General features: G+C 40.6%; 1 protein-coding gene across 3 annotated transcripts in view; it reads right to left on the bottom strand.

The window, feature by feature from the left end:
• The window catches only part of afg1lb (AFG1 like ATPase b), a 28,294-nt gene extending 5,361 nt beyond the window's left edge, over positions 1 to 22,933 (bottom strand). For 2 of the 3 annotated variants that reach the window (XM_078274241.1, XM_078274242.1), the window contains exons 1-8: positions 22,389 to 22,933; positions 21,855 to 22,171; positions 18,515 to 18,569; positions 18,293 to 18,394; positions 17,914 to 18,041; positions 13,959 to 14,058; positions 10,495 to 10,553; positions 1 to 26 (exon numbers count right to left, since the gene is read on the bottom strand). The exon at positions 1 to 26 is cut by the window's left edge and continues 57 nt beyond it. In XM_078274241.1, coding sequence (XP_078130367.1) covers positions 1 to 26; positions 10,495 to 10,553; positions 13,959 to 14,058; positions 17,914 to 18,041; positions 18,293 to 18,394; positions 18,515 to 18,569; positions 21,855 to 22,171; positions 22,389 to 22,503 — 902 coding nt within the window. In that variant the 5' untranslated portion in view covers positions 22,504 to 22,933. The remainder of the gene's footprint in view (positions 27 to 10,494; positions 10,554 to 13,958; positions 14,059 to 17,913; positions 18,042 to 18,292; positions 18,395 to 18,514; positions 18,570 to 21,854; positions 22,172 to 22,388) is intronic. The other variant, XM_078274243.1, reaches the window with a different exon arrangement.
• Between the last annotated feature and the right edge of the window lie 115 nt (positions 22,934 to 23,048).

Genomic DNA, 23,048 nt, shown 5'->3' with positions numbered 1-23,048 from the left:
TCTAGGCAGATGGTGTGGCAGTACTCCTGCACACGCACAAACATAAACACAAACACAAAAATACAGTAGGACGAATTAAAAATCAGTCAAAGGGAAAATGTTTAAAGTAGGCTAGTCTATGTGAAAAAGCAATGCTGAAAGGAAAGAAATCTGTATTTGTAATGAGGAAGAAAATCATAATATTTAGGTTAGAATTGTAGTAATCATAACAGAATTATAAATGTCAGTATAAACATTGTTTACTTTACATCTACTTTACAAACTGCAGTTTTTAATTTGCAATTCAATTAAAAAAATTAAGAGTAGGTTACAGTTTATGCTACAACATATTCATCCTCTGTGACAAGATTGTTTTTATTCCACGCATTTTCCAGCATTCATGGTAAATACTTTATTTTTTTTTATTATTGTCTAAAAATCAAATGATAAGACCAAAATCAACAATGTGTTATTCTGTCTCTCATAGCTTTTATGACTTCCCTACCTCGCCTGTGGTACTCAGCTTTAAACCCATTGGTTCCTACTGAAGATAGAAATCTTGACTATCAGGTCACGAATATAAACTATACTCTTATTTAAAAAAAATGCTAAATCATTTCCTAAAACAGTCGTGCACTGTATATTTTACTGAACATTACTCAAACAGGTGTAACTAGTGTATCTGTTAGGGACTGTTTTCAGCTGTGGATTTATTTTGTGATTGACTCAGAAAAACTACAGTGTGTGTTCCTAATGAAGGAACATATCACCCAGTGCAACGGTGGGACTCAGTAATGTGTTTTCATAGTTTAGACCCTCTGCGGTCTCAAGGAAAAACAAAACAAACAAACAAACAGAAATCACACCTTGTCTAATCACTCTCTTCTAGTTCTTGTGGGGCTGAGGTCATTAGGTCTGATATTTGTCCTGCTGCGCATTTCCATAGGTTGATAGTTGATGTTTTGGCTTTGTTAATCCTATTAACACATGTTTAAAAACATTGTAATCTAACTAAATAAAATGTGTAAACCTACTGCATAGAAATACACAGCTTCTAAACTGATGAATATGCAATACATATCACCAGATCTATCCTTTAAAAGGACAATTCTGGCACAAAATGAACCTAGGGGTTATAGTAATAGATGTGTACTCGATCGATCGCTCTCTGGGACATGTTTTCATGCTAATCGAATGTGTTTGTAGCTTGAAAGACGCTAGATTAGCTTATAACGCTAGTATTCGGGGCACAGGGAAAGTAAAAACAAATCGCTAAGAAGGTTCAAAATATCACCACACTTCAAGGGTAGCATAATGAGGGTCCCTAAATGTTAACCAAAGCATTGAGAACTTTGTAAATGTACAGACAGTTTATTAAAAAGATACATTATAAAGACAGTCACGTTCTCGTATACAGGCGGCCGCCGTCTTGGGAGCTACTGTCTTTCTAAACTGTCTTTTTAATAAACTGTCTGTACACTTACAAAGTTCTCAATGCTTTGGTTACCATTTAGGGACCCTCATTATGCTACTGTTGAAGTGTGGTGATATTTTCAGCCTTCTTAGTGGTATAAATAGCGATTTGTTTTTACTTTCCCTGTGCCCCGAATACTAGTGTTGTAAGCTAATCAGCGGTCCGCGCTAGCTTGTTTCAATCTACAAACACATTCGATTAGCATGAAAACATGTCCCAGAGAGCGATCGAGGGAGTACACATCTGTTATTAACCCCTAGGTTCGTTTTGCGCCAGAATTGTCCTTTAAATCAGATTTAAAGGATAGGTCTAGTGATATTTAATCTGTGGCACATCGAAGTTACCAGAGATGTATTGAAAATATGTAAAGGAAATACTGAAAATGTGCACCATATACATGGAATAAACCATAGGAGGCTATTAAATTAGATGCTATCTTTTAGGTTCAGATTGATCGCCTTGTTGAAATCTTTAAGATAACAGAGTTTGTGCTGAGGAGTCTGTTGTTGTTGTTGTTGTTGTTGAAATTCTTGTGTTTCTACATGATAAATTATTTTGGATTCTTTCCAAGAAATGCTATAGTAAGTGACAACATTATTAAACAGTTTATATTGCTTCCCTGCTCATCTGCCATGGACAAAGAGCAAATAAGGAACAAGAGAACAAATTCAACAACAGGGCAGCACAGAAGGCAGGAGACATCTTTCTCTTCTCTGACAGCGCCAGGATTTTGTGTCACTTCTTCATGGTTTATTGAGCTGATCTATTGTTCCTGCAGCTATTCAAGTGTGTTACAGCAGGGGAGAACTTGTGATGCAGAGTTCAAACTTTTCCAGATAGTGTAAAACGTCAACAGGATTCATGTCAGGGAGTGCACCACAAACTATATCAAATCATCATCTCCACTATTCTTTCAAAGAAAAGAAAGGAATTGCATATCATCTCATCCAAGCCATCGCTGGCTGACTGAGTATTCAACGACCGCTCCGGTAAATTATGAAATCAGTGAATTTCTGCCACTGGCCTCCTTAAGCTGCATGATAATTAGTAATCATCACAAAGCAAGGGGACGGAAATACTCTATTCTTCTCCGCTGTCAACTTTTTATCTCCATGTCCGCTCACACAAACGGGGTTCCCACTCTGAGCCAATTGGCTGAATCAGGCTTAATAACAACCTGACAAACTCGCCCTTCCCCATGCACAAAAGGGAGGTGTCATTTCATCAACCTACTGTGACCCCACCAACGGGTAAATAGTCCCTCCAAAATGGAAAAAAGAAAGAAAAAAACTTGTCACTATCGCCGCCACATCATTAGAGTCTCAGTTTGTCTTTTCTCCTGCCATCTTCTACTCCCTCCCTTTATGAACTGTCGGCAAAGGCGGCTGATGGGTTTCTTGACGGAGAAGCGAGGTACAAATAAAAGAGGGAAAAAGGAGGAATGGAAACACAATCAGTGATGATGATTCCATTGGTTATTTATAATCAGATAAGGCTGAGGCCTTGCGGGTCATTACTTGATTATCCATCTTGAGGGGATTGTCAAGTTCTCACTCCTCCAAGATTTTATCCGCCTACACATTGTGGTCTCCCCCCTCCACCATCATGCTCCTCTCACAGACTCTAATCCTTGTCAGTCTACTTGGCAACTTACAGTCTCATCTCCAACTGTCCCTTTAGCTTATTCTGTACATCGTTCTGTACAGCTGGACAACAACAATCTGAAATATATATATATATATATATATATATATATATATATATATATATATATATATACTCTAGTACACTAATACAAATCTACCAGCTGCACTGTTTTGTCAGGTGTACTGTTGAAACTATTAAGTGATAAATCCATTAGTTAATCAACAATTTTAATTTATGAAATGTCTTTTTGAGCAAAAATAACAAACATTCCCTGGATGAGAATTTGCTGTGTTTCTCTGTTTAATATTGTTATAAATTGATACTTTTTGGCTTTGGGTTTATCACTGCTTGTTGGACAAAAAAACAATTGAAAGGCATCACCTTGGGCTCTGAGAAATTGTATATTATTTTCAGACATTTTATAGGCTAATCAATTAAATAATTAAATCCAGAAATTAGGGAACAGATGAATCAATGATGAAAATAATCTTTAGTTCCAGACATAGTCTGGTGTAAAAGTCACTTACTATAGTTCTCTGTGTTTAGTCTACAATATATAAAATCTAAGCAGCACACTTACACTAAACTACATGATACAACTTAATGAACAAAATATCAGGGCTACTAATAATACCCAAATACTAGGATTTGATTGAGGCAAGAATGACTTTGCATAATATATACAATGCTCAAATTACCAATTCTTTTAATATATGACAGCATCTCTGTCCTTTCTTTGCACCTGTGTTCACTTTCGTCATCGTACAAAGAGTTTTCCATCTCACTAATTGCTCAAAAGAAATAATAAAAAAAGATATACTGAAGTCACATTGTGACTTAATTTGAAACAAGTAATTGACTAATTGTCATTTATCATGTAAAAATGCCACACACACAAAGAAAAGGCCTTGTCCCATGAGAAAAGTGCGGTGGAAACTGGCTAATTCACTGGTTTCAGCTTCTCAAAAATGAGAATTTGCTGCTTTTCTCTATTTTATATGATTGCAAATTAAATATATTTGGATTTTGAAATGTTGGACAAATCCAGCAATCTGAAGATTGCCCCCACATTGGGCTCTGGGAAATTGTGTGGGGCATTTTTTTTATTATTAATATTATTATTATTATGACGTAATTTTAAAGAATTAACTCTTAATCATAGAAAGTGACAGATTCAAATGAATAAGGACAATAGTCAGTGTTCCCTAGTTTCATTATCTCCATGTGTCATGCCATAATTCACTTTTTTTACTAACGGTGTGAAAACTGTGTGCAGCTGAATCACAGAAAAGCAGCATGTAAGCAACATCACTGCAAATTAAGAGTTTCACTACTTGCACAGATGCATTCACGAACTCACAGACACAAAAGGGGAGGGAGAGACAGAAGAGAGAGATGACAGACATGAGAATCAGACTCTTTTTAGAAGAAAGTCATCCAAACACATGTAGCTCCAATCATGTCATTGTCCAAGCTGTCCGCTGCTGTCTCTGGACAGCCGTTTAGCATAAAAACAGAGTGGCTTTTTTTTTGGGGTCGCTGCTTCCCCTCTGCGCCCGCTCCCTCTACGCCATATCTTTCTCTATCCATTACTCCTCAAAAAGTTGCTTTTGAGTTTTTCAAAGAGCGCGGTGCCATTGAGCTGCAACAAAAGCCAAGGATAGCTGACTATTGGGCCCTGATGAGGTCCACTCCCTCATTACCCAGCAGCAGAAAACATTTGATGCTTTTTTTTTTGTTTGGCCCGGAGAATTGACCAGGCCTCAAAGAAATGTGGGGTGGGAAGGCTGAAAAAGAGACGAAGGGGGGAGAGGGGGAGAGAAAGGGAGAGGGGAGGAGGGGAAAGGTTGTCGTTCATTCAACCATGTGTGTCTTACAGCCTTGTGTAGAGGGACAGAAGAAAAGAGGGAGGGAGAGAAAGAGAGGTCGAGAGAGAGAGAGAGACGGGAGAGAAAAGAGAAAGCTTAAAACACTGCCTTTATGCTGGCAAGTTCTGGACGACTCTTCTGACATCAAAGTGTTTTTCACTAACTGGGGAGCTGCTGTGTGTGTGTGTGTGTGTGGGTGGGGGGGGGGTATGTGGTGATTTTATTCATTCTTGGGCAGTTGGGGGGGTACGTGATAATGTGAACACCCTAATTACACCTAATGATCTATTCCCTTAAAGTGTGACTGCCTTGGGCCAGCGATGGTTTGTTCTGAGGGGTCGTTCTCATAACCTCCCCCTGCCTCGGTTGCTCCTCTTGGGGAAACATCTTTTGAGTTGGAGGCCCTACCTTTCGTGATCCAGGACCCCCACTGGACCCCCCACTCTCATCCCCTCTTAAGCTCTGATGAGGCCCAAAACCAGACCGCTCCAAAACTCGTTGGTGTCTGTGCTACCTGCACCTGGCCAACAGAGGCTCCACATATTGGTAGCAACACAGACAGAAGAAATGCAGCTGAACACATCGCTTCAGTACTAAAAGCTCTGCACTAGCTTCAAGACTATAAAAGAACAGTTTCTAAAACGCTACTACTACTTCATAAATCACCAAATGGTTTAGGACTAAAATACCTCTTTAATCTTCTGGTATAATATCAACTCACCACACCTTTAAAATAATACCACACAGATTTATATCATTGCACTCCTGTAACCAACTCCTGCTGGACTCATGGTGGACACAAATTGATGCAACCGAAACAGAGATATTGTCTTTTTTTATTACACACGTTCTTCTTGATTGTCAAAACCGGCTGCCTACATTACCCACAATGCAACTCAACTGTTTGGTCAGAGATTCTGGTGTGTTATGCTAGTAGCGGCTAACGTAGCCTCAAGCTGAGATGAGGAGCGTGCTACAGAGGTCTGGTAAGCTTACGTCTTTCTAACTCCACTCCCCCAGATTTTTTTTTTTTCATTTTCAAAACTTGTAGTCTTCCAACCCAAATAATATTTACTCAAGTGACATTACTTGAGAATTTATCAGACTTTGCGCAGCTTCCTCTGGCGCCACAAAAGTCTTCATACAACTGTTTTCACATATGCAGTAGTATTCCTCAAGATCTGTAAAGACTCTGATGCGTAAAATCAGTGGCGTTCCCCTTTAAGATCAGCCAGCACTGGTCTAAACTCTCATTTAATGTAATTTACTCCGGTTTTTAGTCTTGACCATATAATGTTGTCTTGCCTCGTGTAAGCACTAATAGCACCAACAATGTATTACTGAGGTATAAAAACCGGTTTGTGTTCAGGTAAACAAATTAGTAGTCTCGCTTTGCCAGACCACTGTGGCGCTGCGGAGGAGGGTCTGGCTAATCCACATAGCATTCCGGGATGGGAGAAAAACGTGCTCTGGTTTATTGGCATTTCTTTAAACCAATCACAATGGTCTTGGGCGGTGCTAGGCACTGGGAAAAGCTGTGGTGCCGCTGCAAAATAGCCTCGGGAAGGAACTTGTTTTGTTGGAATGTGTACGTTCAAAAGTTGTTTTAGTCGTGCAACAGAAAACTCAGATTGGACAGATAGTCTAGCTAGCTGTCTGGATTTACCTTGCAGAGATCTGAGAAAAGGTTAACCATAGTCCGCCAACACAAAGGAAGCCCAAGGCAACGGATATCCGGCCTAAATGAGGGAAATCCGGTGGAATTTCCGTCGGCAACGGAGCAATCTCGGAAGTGGAACATCAAGGATATGCTGTAGAGTAACAAATTAGTAACTCCCCATATTGTCATTAAAAGGCTGACTAAGAATCTATTTTAATTCACAACATCTAAAAACCGGCCGTCTTTTCAGCTTCATGATGTTACAAATGTGAAAACATGGCAGAACATCAAGAGGCGAGCGGATTGATCAAGAGTGCAACAGAGGCAGAGAGCATAATAAGTATGAAAATGGTTCATGTTAGTGAAGTTAGATGAAAGAGCGACATTTCTGAATTAAGTGTTGCCTTTGCTTGGCTTTCTTTACAAATGAACACACACAGTACAGAATAATGCACCTGTGGCCATGCATGCTTGATGAAATACATCTGACACATGCACACACTTAATATATAATAATAATAAAACACTGGGACACATCAATTACGGAGCAGGGAATAATCCAAGGTAACCGAATCAATCAAAATTAGGTGATAAATACAGAGCCAGAAAAAAAGGTCTCATGTTCAAACGGAGGAAAAATCGATTTGTCCTTTATTATTGGTCCATGCCATTAAATGCTCTGGAAGACATTGCGAGTCCCCAAATATCAACATCAATTTGATTTGAACTGGCAGGCTGCCGGCTCTTCACAGGCAGTCCTTCTCACCAAGGTCTTCACTGGAGGACCACATCCCTCTCATTCCTCAATTTGTCTTTCTCTATAATCCTGTTTTTATTTATATATTTCTTTTTTATCATCACCAACACAGCACACAGCAATTATTAAGAATGACACACAAAAAAGAGTAGGAGAGCGAATCAAAAGAAGGGTTAAAAACAGCAGGAAACCCAGAGATACTCAAAGTTGTCTCAGGGTTGTTTCCCTACCTCAGCAGTATTGTACGCAACTGCAATCAGACAAGCGGAGGGAAAATAAAGTCACTATTCTGCTACCAAAATATAGAGAACTGACCTTGGGTGAGTAAAGCCAGTGAGCAGAGCAGGATAGTAAAGAACAGGGATGACGGGTAGAGAGAGGATGGGAAATGAGGAGTGGAGTGGAGAGTAAGGACAGTTTGTGAGAGAGAAAAAGTGTCTTAGTTACAATTCTGGCAGTGTCCATTAAAAAAAGCCCTTTAACCCTGTATTTTACAGAATGCTGAGCATTTCCATGGCTACAAAGAAAAAAGGAGCCTTAACAACTGAATAGCTTTCCTGATGGAGTCCACAGAGACACTAAAAAGGACAAGAAATTACAAAATGACTGAGTGGATGAAAAAAAAAAAAACTAGAAAACAAACTAAAAAGTGAAAAGCAGCACCTAAGACACTTTTCGGTTTAGTGAAGCTATATTCTTTTTTTAATGTATGGCAAGTGGGTCTTTTTTTACTTGATCTAATGATTTCTTATTTTTAAGATTAGGAAACTGGACAATTTGGGGCGGGATGGGGTGCTGAGGAAAAAGGGGGTCCCAACTAATCAGAAGTCAATAGTTAAATAAAGATGTCAACACAGGCGGACAGAGGCGGTGGATTAACCTCTACCACTCCAGCTCAGGTGATAGGGAGGAGAGGTCAGAGGCTATTTTTACTTTTTAACACCCTCATTCACTACCTCGCCCGCTATAGAAATACACTCAGGCATGCACATACAAGAGTGAGCTGCATCAGGGAGGAGGACCCCGCACCACCGAGCCCTGCAAGCATTAATTCAATCTATCAAGGGTCAGCTAGTTAGCAGCATGACCCTGCTAAAACACGCTTTAACTTTACAGAACAGGCTGCTATAGAGAACACTGTGCACCCCCCAAAAAAACCCGACCCTAAAAACCAGATGGCCTCACAAAGGAGAACATGAAACCCTGAAAGAGAGGAGGTAGTGTGGGGCAGAGAGGGACAACAGGGATTCAGGACCTTGATGAGGGTGGATTAGAGAGGGCAAGGGTGCTGCTAGCAGAGTGGGTGGGGAGCAGGGTGACTTCAGGGCCTCCCCAGTTATAGTGCGTTTACATTTGTGTGTGTGTGTGTGTGTGTGTGTGTGTGTGTGTGTGTGTGTGCGTGTAAAGATACAGTGGCGTTCTGATGACCCCTAACCCTAGTCTATATCCACGATCTATCACTTCCGGGATTGCTCCGTTGCTGCCGGAAATTCCGCCTTATGTCGCTTCTTTTCGGCCGGATATCTGTTAACTTACGCTTTTTTGTGTTGGAATTTTAAACCCCGGTCGATTTATGAGGACTATGGTTAACTGCTCCTCAGATCTCTGCAGGGTAAATCCAGACAGCTAGCTAGACTATCTATCCAATCTGAGTATTCTGTTGCACGACTAAAACAACTTTTAAAATGTACACGTGCCACCAAAACAAGTTCCTTGCTGAGGCTATTTTGCAGAGGCAACAGGGCTCCGTGTTGCGCTAAGCGCCGCCCATGACGATTGTGATTGGTTTAAAGGACTGTGTGGACTAGCCAGACCATCCTCTGCAGCGCTGGAGGTAGGTCTGGCAAAGCGAGAACGGTTTGTAGCCTGGGCACAGCAGATCAACCATGTTCCTTTTGTTTAAGCAATTGTGTTGCGATTTCCTACTATTTTTTTCTTATTTCGTGCACAACGGTACTCACATTGAGGTTTGTGATGTAACAGGTACTGGGATCATAATAATCTTCCAATAACATACTTATTATCATATTATTATTATTTAGGCCAATCAGACTAATAGTGATATTTGGGAAGACGGAAATTCATCATCATATGAGCTCATGTTATGCAGTATATAAACTCATATTTAAATAGCTGTATTCCTAACGTAATATTCTTACCAGATTTCTAAATTATGCTAATAACTTTCATAAGATAGCATATTCACAATCATAGTACATATAAGTACCAATATATCAGATATTTTATTTTCAATATATTCTAAAATTAAAAAAATTCCTTCATTAAGCCATACAATTCAAGTAGCACTGAGTGGTGATATTCAGTACTTCGGTCACAAGAGAGCATTTACCCTAACCCTTATATCGGCTGTGAGTGCAACTCAGCCAAACTTTTGCTGAGAACTTACTTAGGTCTGTACGTAAATAAAAGTATACATTTGTATGTCTGTTCATACATTATACATTACATTTGTTTGCTCTGTCATTTCGTCATTTGGTGTCTGTCATTTTCTCTTATGAACAGTGAAAGAAATTACTATTTGGACTAAATACCAATAAAAGGTGCAAGAATGCTGCCCTTCTCTGTTGCAAAATGCATGACAACAAATTATTATGCAATTATTTATGATCATGATCACTCCAAAACACATCAATGATAATCTGAGATGCAGGCAGGATAATGGTGCTACCTGTTTAAATTGCAAAGCAGATTTTTTGCTGGAAATGCTAACCACTGCATCGCTCCTCTCCTCTTGCCCAGCACTCGCCCTCCCCCTTACTTTTGAAATGCAAGCAGTCTGGGTCAGTCACTCAGCTCGTCCGCCCATCTCTCATTCACATTACCTGTGCTCACTCGCGCTCTTTCCATCTCTCCCTACCTTTCTCTCTGTGAGTCTTTCAACGTGCCCTGGTATGATCAAAGACAGCTTTGTGACACTCTGCGAGGCATCCAGGAAGCAAAACACATCAAACCACTAAAGAGCAACTTGTAAAAAAAAAAAGACAGACAGAGGGACAGAAGCGCACATGCAAGTGTGTGTGTGTTTGTGTGTGTCATAAACAAGTGAATTAATTAACAAGACAAGAGAGAGGGATGACTTTGTCTCTACCTTCAGCACGTCGATGAAAGGTAGAAAGGTGTTCCTCTGAAGTCCGTTTTTGTACAGATCTGAAAGAGGAGGGGAGGGCCTGTATTAGAGCTGCTGTTTAGCCTCCTAATAATGTCATTCCCTCACCGCAGATTGGCAGATAAAGTGGCTATTGATGAACTGAAGGATGGGTGGGGAGGTACGACAAAAGGACTGGGACCAGGAGAGAAAAATGGATTTCTCCACCGGCAGCGGCAGCAACATAAAATTCATTACATTCCCAAACAATGGTGGCGAGAGAAAGGACTGTCGCCTTTTCAGCGCGGACAATGTCCACAGCAGCTTGCTGAATAGATGTTTCAATTAGCTCGGCTGGAACAAATTACATCTGAAGTAGCATCCCTGATAGACAGATAAAACAGATAGGGATTCACACACAAACACGGACAAAGACACACAGACACACATCGGGGCTTAGCTCCCTCCAGCTGCGAACGCAAACAAGCGGTAGTTGTTGATGTTTGGGCTTAAGCTTACTACAGCAGGACCCAACACACATGCTTGACAACTCCTATACTGTAATGGACTGTGCGGTCTATGAGACATGACTAGTACAAAGATTAAAGGAATAGTTCAATATTCGGGACAAACCCTTGTTCGCTTTCTTGCCGAGACTTTTTTCAGGAGATCGATACCACTGTGATGTCTGTGCATTAAATATGACACTGGAAACAGGAGACAGTTAGCTTAGCACAAAGACTGGAAAAAGGAAATAATCCGGCTCTGTTCAAAGGTTACAAAGGCTACAGCACTTCTAAAGTTCAACAGTTATGTATGGTGTGTTTAGTTCATACACCAGTTGTGGTTTTACAGGGGTTTGTGTCCTGGACTATTTCTTGGCTGGGAGCAGTGATCCCAAAAATAGTCCGCCATATAACCTCCCGTAAAACCACATTGTGTCATGTATTTGTACAGATACAAATAAAGAGATATAACGTGTTAATATGTGAGCTTTAGAGGCTAGCTGCCCCCCCCCCCGGTTTCCAGTGTTAAGCTAAGCTAACTGACTAATAACGGTAGCTTCATATTTACTGTGCAATCATGAGAGTATCAATCTTCTCACCTAACTCTGAGTTAGAAAGCAAATATGCCTATTTCCCAAAATGTCAAACTATTAATTTAAGGGTGTATGCTTTGAAAGCCACTAAAACAAGCTATTTTTAATTCCAGAAGACTATTTTCAATGATATTGTACCATAGATGTAACCAATACCACTGACAAGGAAAATTATTACAGGAACTTATTTAAATTAATTAAAATAAGCTCACACAGACTTAAGTCATTTAATATAAACTGCACTGAGGTTGTTCCACTCCAAAATACACCATTTACCCCCCTAACCCTCCTCAATCTCATTAAACTCCATCAGTATATAAAAACAATAAAAAGATACTTTAGCCGTTCTAGCATAAACCTCTAAATTCCCCCTCCAAACACATCTAGGGCTGTTTGATACCAGCATCTCCACATCAATAAAGATGGAAAATGTATGCCTTTCATGTCCAGTTGTCTCTTATGGCTTTCAGTGTTCCATTAACCATGTAATTAATACCAAGTAGGCTCTCTATCAAGTTTGCATGGTTTGACGCTTTGTTCTTAATAGCTAGTAAATATCAGAGGCGGGCGTCTTTGTCTACGAGAGCTATCTTGCTGCCATCCACTTCCTACCCACTCGAGACTTTGAGGCATCAACGTCTTCTCCGAGAAAATAGCACATCATGCATTTATCTCCACCTTGATCATTCTTTCTCCAACCTTTCTCCGCTGGCAGTAAATGCAACATCAAAGACTGTTTAAAGGTTGTGTCATGTCTCTAAAAGTGAGAGCTGTTTCAAATGTTCCTCACCTTTTTTTCTGGTTATTTGCTGTTTAAGTAGTCGGCGTGGTCTTGTAAATTGATTTTTGATGGAGCCAAGCACTTTTGGATAAACGTTTTAAGTGAATATTAAGTGAATAAACTAGATGCATGTAAAGTAACTGAGAAATGTGTTGGTTCAGGAGGAGGAGAAGCAAACATTGATGTTCCAGGAAAATTTGTATTGTTATTTCTGCTGCAGGCAGATGGTTTACTGGTGTAGTTTAGAGGAGCTTCAAGGCTAAGGAATTGTTCGACAATGTTTTACTGTGAGACTTTTGCCTTCCAAGTCCTTAGATAGACTACCTTTCATTCATGCAAGCTCGCAGGAAGTGGTAAAAGCCGACAATTCTTGACAACTAGCAGTTGCTCATCAACATTAAACATGTTGCAAAACTCTTCTCCAACGTACAATGTTATATTGTACACCCACAAAAGGACTATGATTTATAAGTGACATAATCAACTGATGTACTGTAAACGGAAACTGGAAACAACTTCAGATAACACCAGATGGTGTATATTCACAAATATTTAGATAAAATATAAAAGTACTTTAGAGAAGTGTTAAATGGTGTTTAATTTTGATGAACAGTTAATTAGAAGGATAATGTGCTTTTCAATTACTCATCAATGGTTTTTACTTCATTGCAGCACTGGAAAAATGTGCTGCAGCTACAATTTTGTTGGTTTAATTTTCTGGAAATGCCTTTCTGATGAAAAAAAAACTTAAAACAGTGAAGTGTTCCTGTGTAAGGCACTTCATTTTGTCACATTCAGTATGACTAAATATGGCTGTGGGTATGTGAGATATCTTTTAAGCAAAACTACTAAGCACTTTAGCTTAGCAGACTAAGCAAGAGGAAAAAACAGGCTGCTGAAATAACTTTTGTTTTGAGTACCGGCGATCTTTTTACTCTACACTGACTTGTCCTGCCCTGGTTGCACTGGATTGTTGTGGTTTGCAGAAGCGCGGAGAACTCTCTCTGTTCTACTTGGACACTTTGGTTTTCTTCCGTTCTCTTTCTTATCAATGATCAGTCAACTTACAAATGAGTTAAAGTGCAGCTTTTGCAATACAATTGTTACTTGTGGTGCTAAATGTTTTCGTCAGCAAGTTATTATTAGAGTAGAGTTAGTGTTAGAAAGCATTCATTTCTACGTGATGTATTTGGAAGTTATTGTTTCATTAATGGGGATCATATGGCTTAAAACTACCTTATTTGTTTGTTAGATCCACAGCAAGAAAAAACATTGTCAGATATATGTTGTGATGTAGCTACTTAAAATTCTGTACCATTATGTAAAATGATTATTTGTTCCTGCAATATTGGGAGAATGTAATATATTTGTTGTTATAGTTGTTTTGTTTTTGTTACTATGATGCTCGTTTACTTTTACTACTTAGTGCGTAATGGCAAATTCTGAGGAAAGAAAAGAGTGCTACTACAGTGTTACTCTGATGGCTGCATTTTTGCACTAAACCATCCTACCTATTTACTGCTCTGTGTGTTTAGTGACAAAAATATAATGAATAAACAATAGCTCCAGTAACACCAGTCATCGTACCATCAGGGGGTCTGTTGGAGGTGGTCACCACCACCACTCCGGTCTTGAACAATGTCTCAAACAGCTGCTTCAGGATCATGGCATCAGCAATGTCGGTCACCTGAATAGAACCAGAGAAGAAGAGAGACACATTCACGTACTGTATACTTTAGCTTTTCTTGCAACAGTACGTGTGTGTGTGTGCGTCTGAGGTCAAACCATGCCATCAACACTCCATGTTGATTAGTGTCATTCAGGTGTGCTCATTCAATCCTTTGTGTCTAGTCATGACCATTCACACCCGCATCTCCACACACACACACACACACACACACACACACACACACACACACACACACACACACACACACACACACACACACACACACACACACACACACACACACACACACACACACACACACACACACACACACACACACACCTCTAAACCCCTTGAACTGACTGCAAATGATCACGAAGCGGCTTTCTGCTGAGGACAAGTAGCTGAGGCAATGCAGTGGTCCCGAGCTAATCAACTGAGCAGACGTGAGAATGACTGAACGCAAGCTAGAAAAAAAGAGGAAGAAAAGAATGATGAAAATGGAGCAGTGTGAATTCCGACTGGGGTCATGATGGCAGACAAAGCCTCTATCCAAGATGGATAGATTGAGGCTACACAAGGACTACAACACAATACTAAAACACTACAACCTAAACAAGGCTATAATACATAAATCCAATTCAACTGTCCGCTGCCTTTTTCATCTACATCATTTCCACGAGTCCACAGTAAACAAAGGTCAATGACAATGCTGAAGCAAGGACGTTAAATGAAGAGCTCTGACCTTTCTATTAGTAATCCAATGCTCTCACTTTTGTTCTCATCCCTCTCTTTTTCACCTCGGTTGTTCTTTTGCACAGTAGTCAAAGCAGCATGTCAGTCCCATGCTAATTGTCATTTATATTCAACACATAAATAAATTAACTTTTCTTCCAATATGACATACATTCAACGAAACAATTTCCCTTGCAAAATTATTGCTGCAGAAAGAATCCAATTTAGAGGAGAAACTTTATTTCCCAGTATACCAGCCACATTTTAAGTAAATTGAGAGATACAGTTCAAGTTACTTTGCTATTATCTTAAAGGAAAAGACATGGATTTCTTGAATAAAAGGAAGACTTCTGCCCCGCCCTCTACTCTTACTCCCCTCTTACCTACTTCCCTGTGTATAACAGGCACTTCTGATGGCCATACCCACGACATACGCCTCCTTTCATACCCTGGAGAGTCTTCTGCTTTTGCATATTAGCCCCACTGCCCTTGCCAATACTTGATTAACATTTGTGTTAAAGCCTTGATTTTAGCTAAGGAGAGGTGGCTAGGGGCATCAAATTAGTGTGTGCGTGTGTGTGTGTGAGTAATTGTGTGTGCGCGTAATGAGAATCAACAGAAAGCCAAGGCTCTGTGTCTCTCTGAAGGGGCCCCCATTTTCTCTGACCGCAGGATTTTATTTTCATTTCAAAAGAATCATTTAAAAATGACCTTTTATACAACCCGGATTTGTTTATTCATGTGCCCTCAACATGGGGATAGTATGAGGGGCAATATTGATTGCTGAATGAGTAGGGGACGAGCAAAAGAGAATGGGTACCCACAGAATGAGAAAGGTGGAGGGGACTGATGTAGCACTTGTGGAACACAAAAATAATGGTGCAATCTCCGTCAGCCAATGCCGATATTCAAATGAGCATCCAATTACTCAAGCGGCTGTCTGTTTACAGTGAGACACATGGGTGCTAAATTAAACCTCTTTTGATGTTACACCTCTTTATGTACACAACCTATGAGCAGTTTCACAGAGGCTGCACAGTGACTGAGGCCCTGAGACAATGATGCTCAAGCGTTTTCTTCTCACTCTTCTTCTTCCCTCCTCGCTCTCTTCCTCATCTTTCCATCTTAGACCTCTCAATGGCGAGTATTCATTAGAGGAGCTGGGTGGGGGCCGTAAAAGGAGGTAGGGGGGGGCTACAAATTACTGATAATGGCACGGCGCTAATGAAGAGAATGGAGAAATGTCATTAGCATTTAAGAGGATAAGATCCATCTGACCCGCCGCAGCCAGTCGCTTTCTAGCTCCACTCACTTAAGGAAGCAGGAGAGTGCGACTGATACCCAAAGCCTCATTTGCATGCCTGAGTGGAGGAGGATGCTGATTGGTATAGACCCCCTACCCCCAACTCTCCCAACCTCTTGTTTATGCATCACAAACAACATGCACATGTCCGCTTGTTTCCCCTCCATTCACCAGTAGCAACAGTCGACAAGCGAAAACAGCAAAGCTGGCGACGGCAAACAAAACAAATCAATGAGAATGCACAAACAGCGCCGCAGTTTAAAATGTGAAAGACGGGCGGATGAAAGGAGCGGCTCTTGATCCTCGCAGATGCATAGAGAGTGATTAGAGAGAGCAAGCGCACCTTCTGTGACCTTTGACCTTCTGGCATTAACTGTAATGATATCAGTAAGAGGAACGACATTGTGCTGCAAACAGATGTGTGTGGCTGGCTAATGATAAAGACAGAAGCACACGTCTTTCTCTAATCAGTGAATGACTAACTACCTTACAGAGAATAGAGAGAGCTTCAGTAGTGGCGCTCTCCTTTGACACCAAAGGGTAAAATAATGAGAAGTTCTGCTGCACTAATGGCTAATGGTGCCTTTTAGTTGTGTAAATCCAGTGTACAAAAACTTTGGGTGACTTGTTGTAATGTTTGTGTCAGTGCATAAACAAGCAACAGGAGCAGATCACTAACTCAACTGACTGCTACAGTTCCAATGTAATGACAACAAATTGTCATACATTGATACATGTGACACTGCAAATGTATTTACTACTACTATACTAGTAAAGTACTACTTTACCACATACTAAGGAGAGAGAATGTTTCATTGCTACTGGAAGTCATTTTAGAATTATGCCATATTCAAAAAGGCCACTAGGTGTCCCCAGTCTTGTTTTTGTGGGAGAATCAAGATCAGAATATAATACTAATAGTGATCACAGATTGAACACTCAATACTCAGAATACACAGAGTACAACATTTAACATGTTTTCTTGACCCATTCATGATCTAGCAAGAGAGAACGGTAAACCATAAATCAGTTATTACTACCCACAAAAAAACCCCCGCTAAAATGCGTTTCCTTCTTTTGAGATTTCAAAATCTCTGATCTGTGAGTATATCCTAAAATCTCATGTCCTGTGGCTTGCTACTGACTCTGGCTTTGTGTGTGTGGTTCTACTCTGTAACAAAGCTGCTGTTGATTCACCATTCCCCTCGAATATTGAATATGCCAGTAGCTACACATATTAAAAAATGAAGCATAAAGAAAATGTCGGAATAATGTACAAATTATTACTTCAGCATGACTGTAGGTCAGAATGACTGTTGTGGCATCAAATTGTTTTATCTGGAACATTATTTGACATATTGTACAACATCCTGGTCGTTTGGGATTTTGTTTCTCTTTGCAAACTTGTTTAAACCTTTAGAATGCCTTAAGATATTATTTATACTATATAAACAAGATGCCCTAAAAGACATACTTACTTTAAATCTTTGGAACATTTTAAGGACTATATGGGTATTTATTTAATCCTTCCAGCCAACGGGTATTTTTTTGTTTACTATAACATTCCTTTGCATTGGCATGCCATTATTACATAAAGTTGAACAAGCAGTATATTTTACCATTACAATTACCACTAGTGTCTACAGAGTAGATTTTAGTTTTTAGCAAATGTATGCAGTTGATACATGGTTTGCTATTTGTTACTAATGTTAAGAACACACACACACACACACACACACACACACACACACACACACACACACACACACACACACACACACACACACACACACACACACACACACACACACACACACACACACAAACTCACTCACCTGAAACTCGTCAAAACACAAGAGGCAAGTTTCACTGCTGATCTCCATGGCAACTGGTGATATGGGGTCATAGGTGAACATTTTCCCTAGCCTTCGTTTTGGCAGGCTTTGTTTCCTCCGATGGATCCCTTTAAGCAGTACACAAACGTCAGGCATATCTTAAAGCACACCTGCATCGTCGGCAACCCAAAACCCAGTGACAATACTGAATAAAGCGGTAATTTTATGCATAATGGTAGACAATTAGCAGGAGGTTTTCAGGACAAGCAGAGAGATAAATATAGGATCTCCAGCGCTTGAGGAGTCAGAAAACTTTCATAAAGTCAAGCAAGCAAACCTTTAGCAGTTAGTCCCGTGGGAGTGGGAGGATCATACTAACTTTTGTGGATGTCCAACATGAAGCTATTGAAGTGGACTCTCTTTTTACGAGTGTTTTCCACACGGGAGTAAAACATATCCATGAGCATGGTTTTCCCTGTGCCTGAAGGGGATTAAAGAAAAAGCTATTATTCTTACTTCTGTCCTGATCTTAGACATTTTGTAGAGATTTAGCACCATAGAAAATAAAATAGTAATATTTCTTTCTTTTTTGCGATCTTACCAACATCTCCATAGACATAGAAACCTTTGGGGGGTGGTGGTGGAGCAGGTTCCTCCTTTGAGGGAAAGAGGAAAAATGAGGAAATGACTGAAGCCTGTTTGTTTTACACCAAATCTTATAACGGCTGCTTGTCATCATAAACAATAGTGCAGTACAGTACTGTTTCCTTATTAAAAAAGGCACAAAACACTAGCTGGTGAGCTACATAAACTTTGTTATATTCATTACCATATAGGACTGAATCATCGTTTAATAAACAAAGTATGTTGAGGCATTAAGCCACCACTACAGTGTGAGGTTTCACATTCTCCAGACTAGCCCACCGCAGGGGAGGAAGACAAAGGGGATCTAATCAACAAGACAAGCCAGGGTTCCCACGAAAGAAAAGCATCATCAGAGGAACAATGGGGGGATTTGTCAGACAAAACGGAGAGGACTGGATGAGGCTCCATACGAGATGGAGTGGACTTGTCTGTGCAGCCTGTTTAGCGCTGCTAATTGTGATACGGTACTGTTGCATTGAGGTGCTGCTGGAAGTCATTGTGCTGCCTGCCTCCGATCATCAAAAGGTCCTTGCTTCAAAAAAACGTCTTCTGTGTGACCCAGCTGAGAATATTGAGTAAAGCCAAATATCGCTAAAGAGGCCCCAGCTCTGTTAACGCATGCGTCATCAGTTTAATCACGGCATGTAATAATAACTTGGAGCATATTTGTATATAGGAGGACAAATGATATATGTTTAATACAGGGTTTAACAACAGTGTGGTTGTCCATCCATAACCAGGCAACGCCAAATAGATTTGGAATTAACTAAGCACTAAATAGAAAGGTTTGTCTTCTTAAAATTTAATTTGCAGACAATGGCCAATTGAAAACTGAATAAAAAGGCAAACTCTCCCTCTCCCCACTCATCCCCTCTACCCCCTCCATTCCTCCATCCCTGCCTGTACTGTGCTGGAGTGAAACACTGGAAGAGCAACAAGCCTTTCCTGTCTGCTCTGGCATAACAGTGTGTGACTTCTCTCTGACTTCCCAAGCTGCCCTCTGGCATGGTGGGGTAATTGTCAGCGGTGGCTGGAACCCATTCTGCCACGGCAGAGTGGAGAAGGACAAGGCTGTCCCTCAGCCACTCTGTCTCGCTGAGCTCTGTGGCCTTGTCTCACCTCCTCTAGGACGATACAGACTGGCACATGAGTGGAAAGTTCACATGCAGGACATGACCACTTTGGCTTTGAAATGACTTCAGGAAAAAAAAATTGTTTGAACATGTTTATCTACAGCCAGAGATGTCATGTCTCTCACTTATGAAGGTTAATGGAGTGAATGTGGGAGTCTAAGTTAGGTTTGTGGTACGACTGTCCTGCTAGAGAGGACTCGAGTGATGCAGGTCTGACTTGAAGAGGGTGGCTCCCTCTAAACAATGGCCCATTGTTAGCCGACCATCCGCAAAACCACGCCACATTGGGTCAATATTAAGTCAAGTGTACTCTCCTCATAGACTTGGTCAGTTAGTGAGGACAATGGTGGCACTTTCACAGAGAGAACAGACACCGAAAGGACAGTGGTATGACCTGATTCAAACCAGAATAATTGCATAAGTACTCCAGTCAGTATGTGTGTGTGTGTGTGTGTGTGTGTGTGTGTGTGTGTGTGTGTGTGTGTGTGTGTGTGTCTGTGTGTGTGTGTCTGTGTGTGGGAGACAGAGCAAGAAATAAGGTGCAAATGGAGAGTGGGGCAGTGGTGCTGATAGCCTAACACCAAAGTATTTGTCAGAGTCCCGAATCAAAAGCAAAAAGGACAAGAATGGCCCAGACAATAGGGATCCCCTCATTACTGCATGGGGACAGTGAGAGAGTGAGAGGGGTGCCGGGATAGGCCCAGCGGGAGGTCTGCCCTGCTGCCTTCCAAAATCTCAGCCTAACCCTATGTGTCTGTGCCAGCCAACCAACAAAACAACTCCCACCACCAAATACTAGACAGTCAGCTGCCCTGACCTAAAAACAACAACAGCCCCCTACATTACGCCGTTCCAAAACTCACATACACAAAACACTTCCCAGACCCCTACCCTTCCTTTGACCTGAGCACCATGACCACCATCAGTGATACAACTGGAGTACAGTGCAGTGGACTCTGTAAAGTCCCTCCACATCAATGAGGCTTTATGTAGCAGACTAAGAGTCCAGATGCCACACTGTAAAAGGCTTTAAACAAATCCATGCTGCCATGCAAATTGTAAACTGTCCAAAATCACTCACTATTTTCACCTTCCAACATTTTATTTGAGTGTCAGAATTCTTTTAAATGTAGGCACACTTCAAAAGTTCCCAGAAAGGAAATAGTCTCTGCAGCATGTACACTATTTTTTGCTTTAAGTCCAAACAATGCAAAACCACAATGATTCAGAAATGTCCAAAATCTCAAGTGACTACTCCCATTGAGTTTATATAATGTAGAGAATAGTGAATGAGGGAGGGGGAGTGATTTCAGACATCGCACAAGTCATGCTCAAGCATGACGGCTGATTCTTGAACTGGAAATAGAGAAGACTGACAAGTCAAAACCCGACTCAAAAGGTCCACTTACTGGCCTTTCCCCTGACCTTTTAAACATGGTCTTTATGAGTAGATGGAGTTTGGTCAATTGTCACTGAGATGGATCTGTTGACATACAGGTCCAGTAGCTGTTTTTTTGTTATTAGAACAGCAACTGAACGTGTATGTCAACAGATGCATCTCAATGAAAACTGACCACACTTCACCCACTGATGAAGACCATATCATACGATATATGGGCCTGGTAGTCTTGTACATGCAAATATTCCCTCTCCTACAGGAACTATTACTGAGCAGTGAACGTGGAGAGAGTTTATTGAGTCAACTGAGTTTATGTTTTGTGTTAATAACCGATTCATTTTACAAGTCAGAGAGAAGTCATGCACCTGGTAGATAGGAAGAACGTGCTTGCTCTAGGAGAGTTGGAGAGGATGTGTTAAATATGTTCTGTCTATGCGCATGTTTTATCCTGCTCCTTGCAGCCGAGGGAATTTTGGGTAAATCAGAGTAACACATCATGAAATTGGTTTCTTTTGCCATTGTGGTTAGGTCTGCAGTGTGATTTTGATAAGGTGTCTTTCTTTTTTGGAGACCAGTTACATGTCAAAAATCTATCAATAAGGAATAATCTAAACCATGAGGACAATCACACTTAATGCATGGGTTTCAGGACAACAAACATGAAATAAAAAAAATGTTTAATTTATCGGTATGAGTACATACATGGTATTCTATTGAAGAGTGTTGATCAGACCATGCATCATAATGTATAATCATTTATTTACCTTTGCAGCATATCCACCATCTTTGTTTTCAGCTGTAGTAATGTGTTGCTCTTTATCTTTTGGAAGTTGACTGATGTCATCATTAGAGTTTAGCCTCGGTGGAGGTGGGTTCAAGTAAATGCTGTTACTGTAGTTCTCCAGGGTGTGCTGCAGCTGAGCCAGCTGCTGGAGAACACTTCTCTGCTGAGCATCTTTTCTCAGGGAGCCACACTGAACTAGGCGATCATAGTGTCCACTGAAGGCACAAATGTCTGCTGCTGGAGACTCAGTGGAGCAGGATGATGCGGATGAACTGCACATCCTCCAACTAGTGTAACCTTGAAGCATTGCAGCAAAGGCATTCTGTGTTAATCGTTACACCGTTTACAAAAATACACAAGATGTAATGAAACCGTGATTGGAAAGAGATGGCGCTACAGTCAAGTGTAATCCAGATGTTTTAGGCGATATAGCCAGCAAAGTTACCCAAGAAGACAGGTTTTTATCTCTCACAACCTGAATAAAATTGACTACAAGGTGACGAAAAACACGTACCTTTTCCAGTGCAAATGGCTGCCAGTCGGCATATATTCTTTGAGGACAGAACAGTGTCTTTTAGTAAAACATTTATTGAGTATCTGACAGCTGCAAGAACAGTGTACGCCGCCATGATGTTTCAAATCGCGAAAACTTTATTGACAATCATTTGGCATAACCACATGACACACTGCTGCATTCCAGGCCGATCGCTGTTTATATGCCTAGGTTATATCATTGTTTATTAATACGATTAAATATTCCGCTTATCGTTTTCTAAATTAAGTTTTTTAATAATCAATATTATTTTGAGCATTAAATTCTGAGCACTTAACGTCGGATAACCTGTGTTTTTACATTTTAACAGCAATTACTTTACATTGCGAAGCGCGATTGGTCCGGATTATACAAATACAATGATTAAAATTATGTATATCGTCCAAACACGTGATTACGGACGATGTGCCCGCTGTCAGGTTGTAAACAAACCAAGCAGCAGGTGGGCGAGAAGCGTCAGCTGAACCTCAGCTGATCGGAAGTGTAGCGCGCTGGCCTTTCAAGCTCGCGAAAGTGAGCAATACCGGAACTTGTGTGATTTGCCTTCAACATCAAAGTTACACCTACACTTTTTAGGAGTGTAACCGATTGAATCGCTTGTGAAAGTACATATATGAATAT

This window comes from Sander vitreus, chromosome 18 (genome assembly GCF_031162955.1).
Source record: "Sander vitreus isolate 19-12246 chromosome 18, sanVit1, whole genome shotgun sequence".
NCBI classification, from domain to species: domain Eukaryota; kingdom Metazoa; phylum Chordata; class Actinopteri; order Perciformes; family Percidae; genus Sander; species Sander vitreus.
This window is presented reverse-complemented; position numbering and strand designations above follow the sequence as displayed.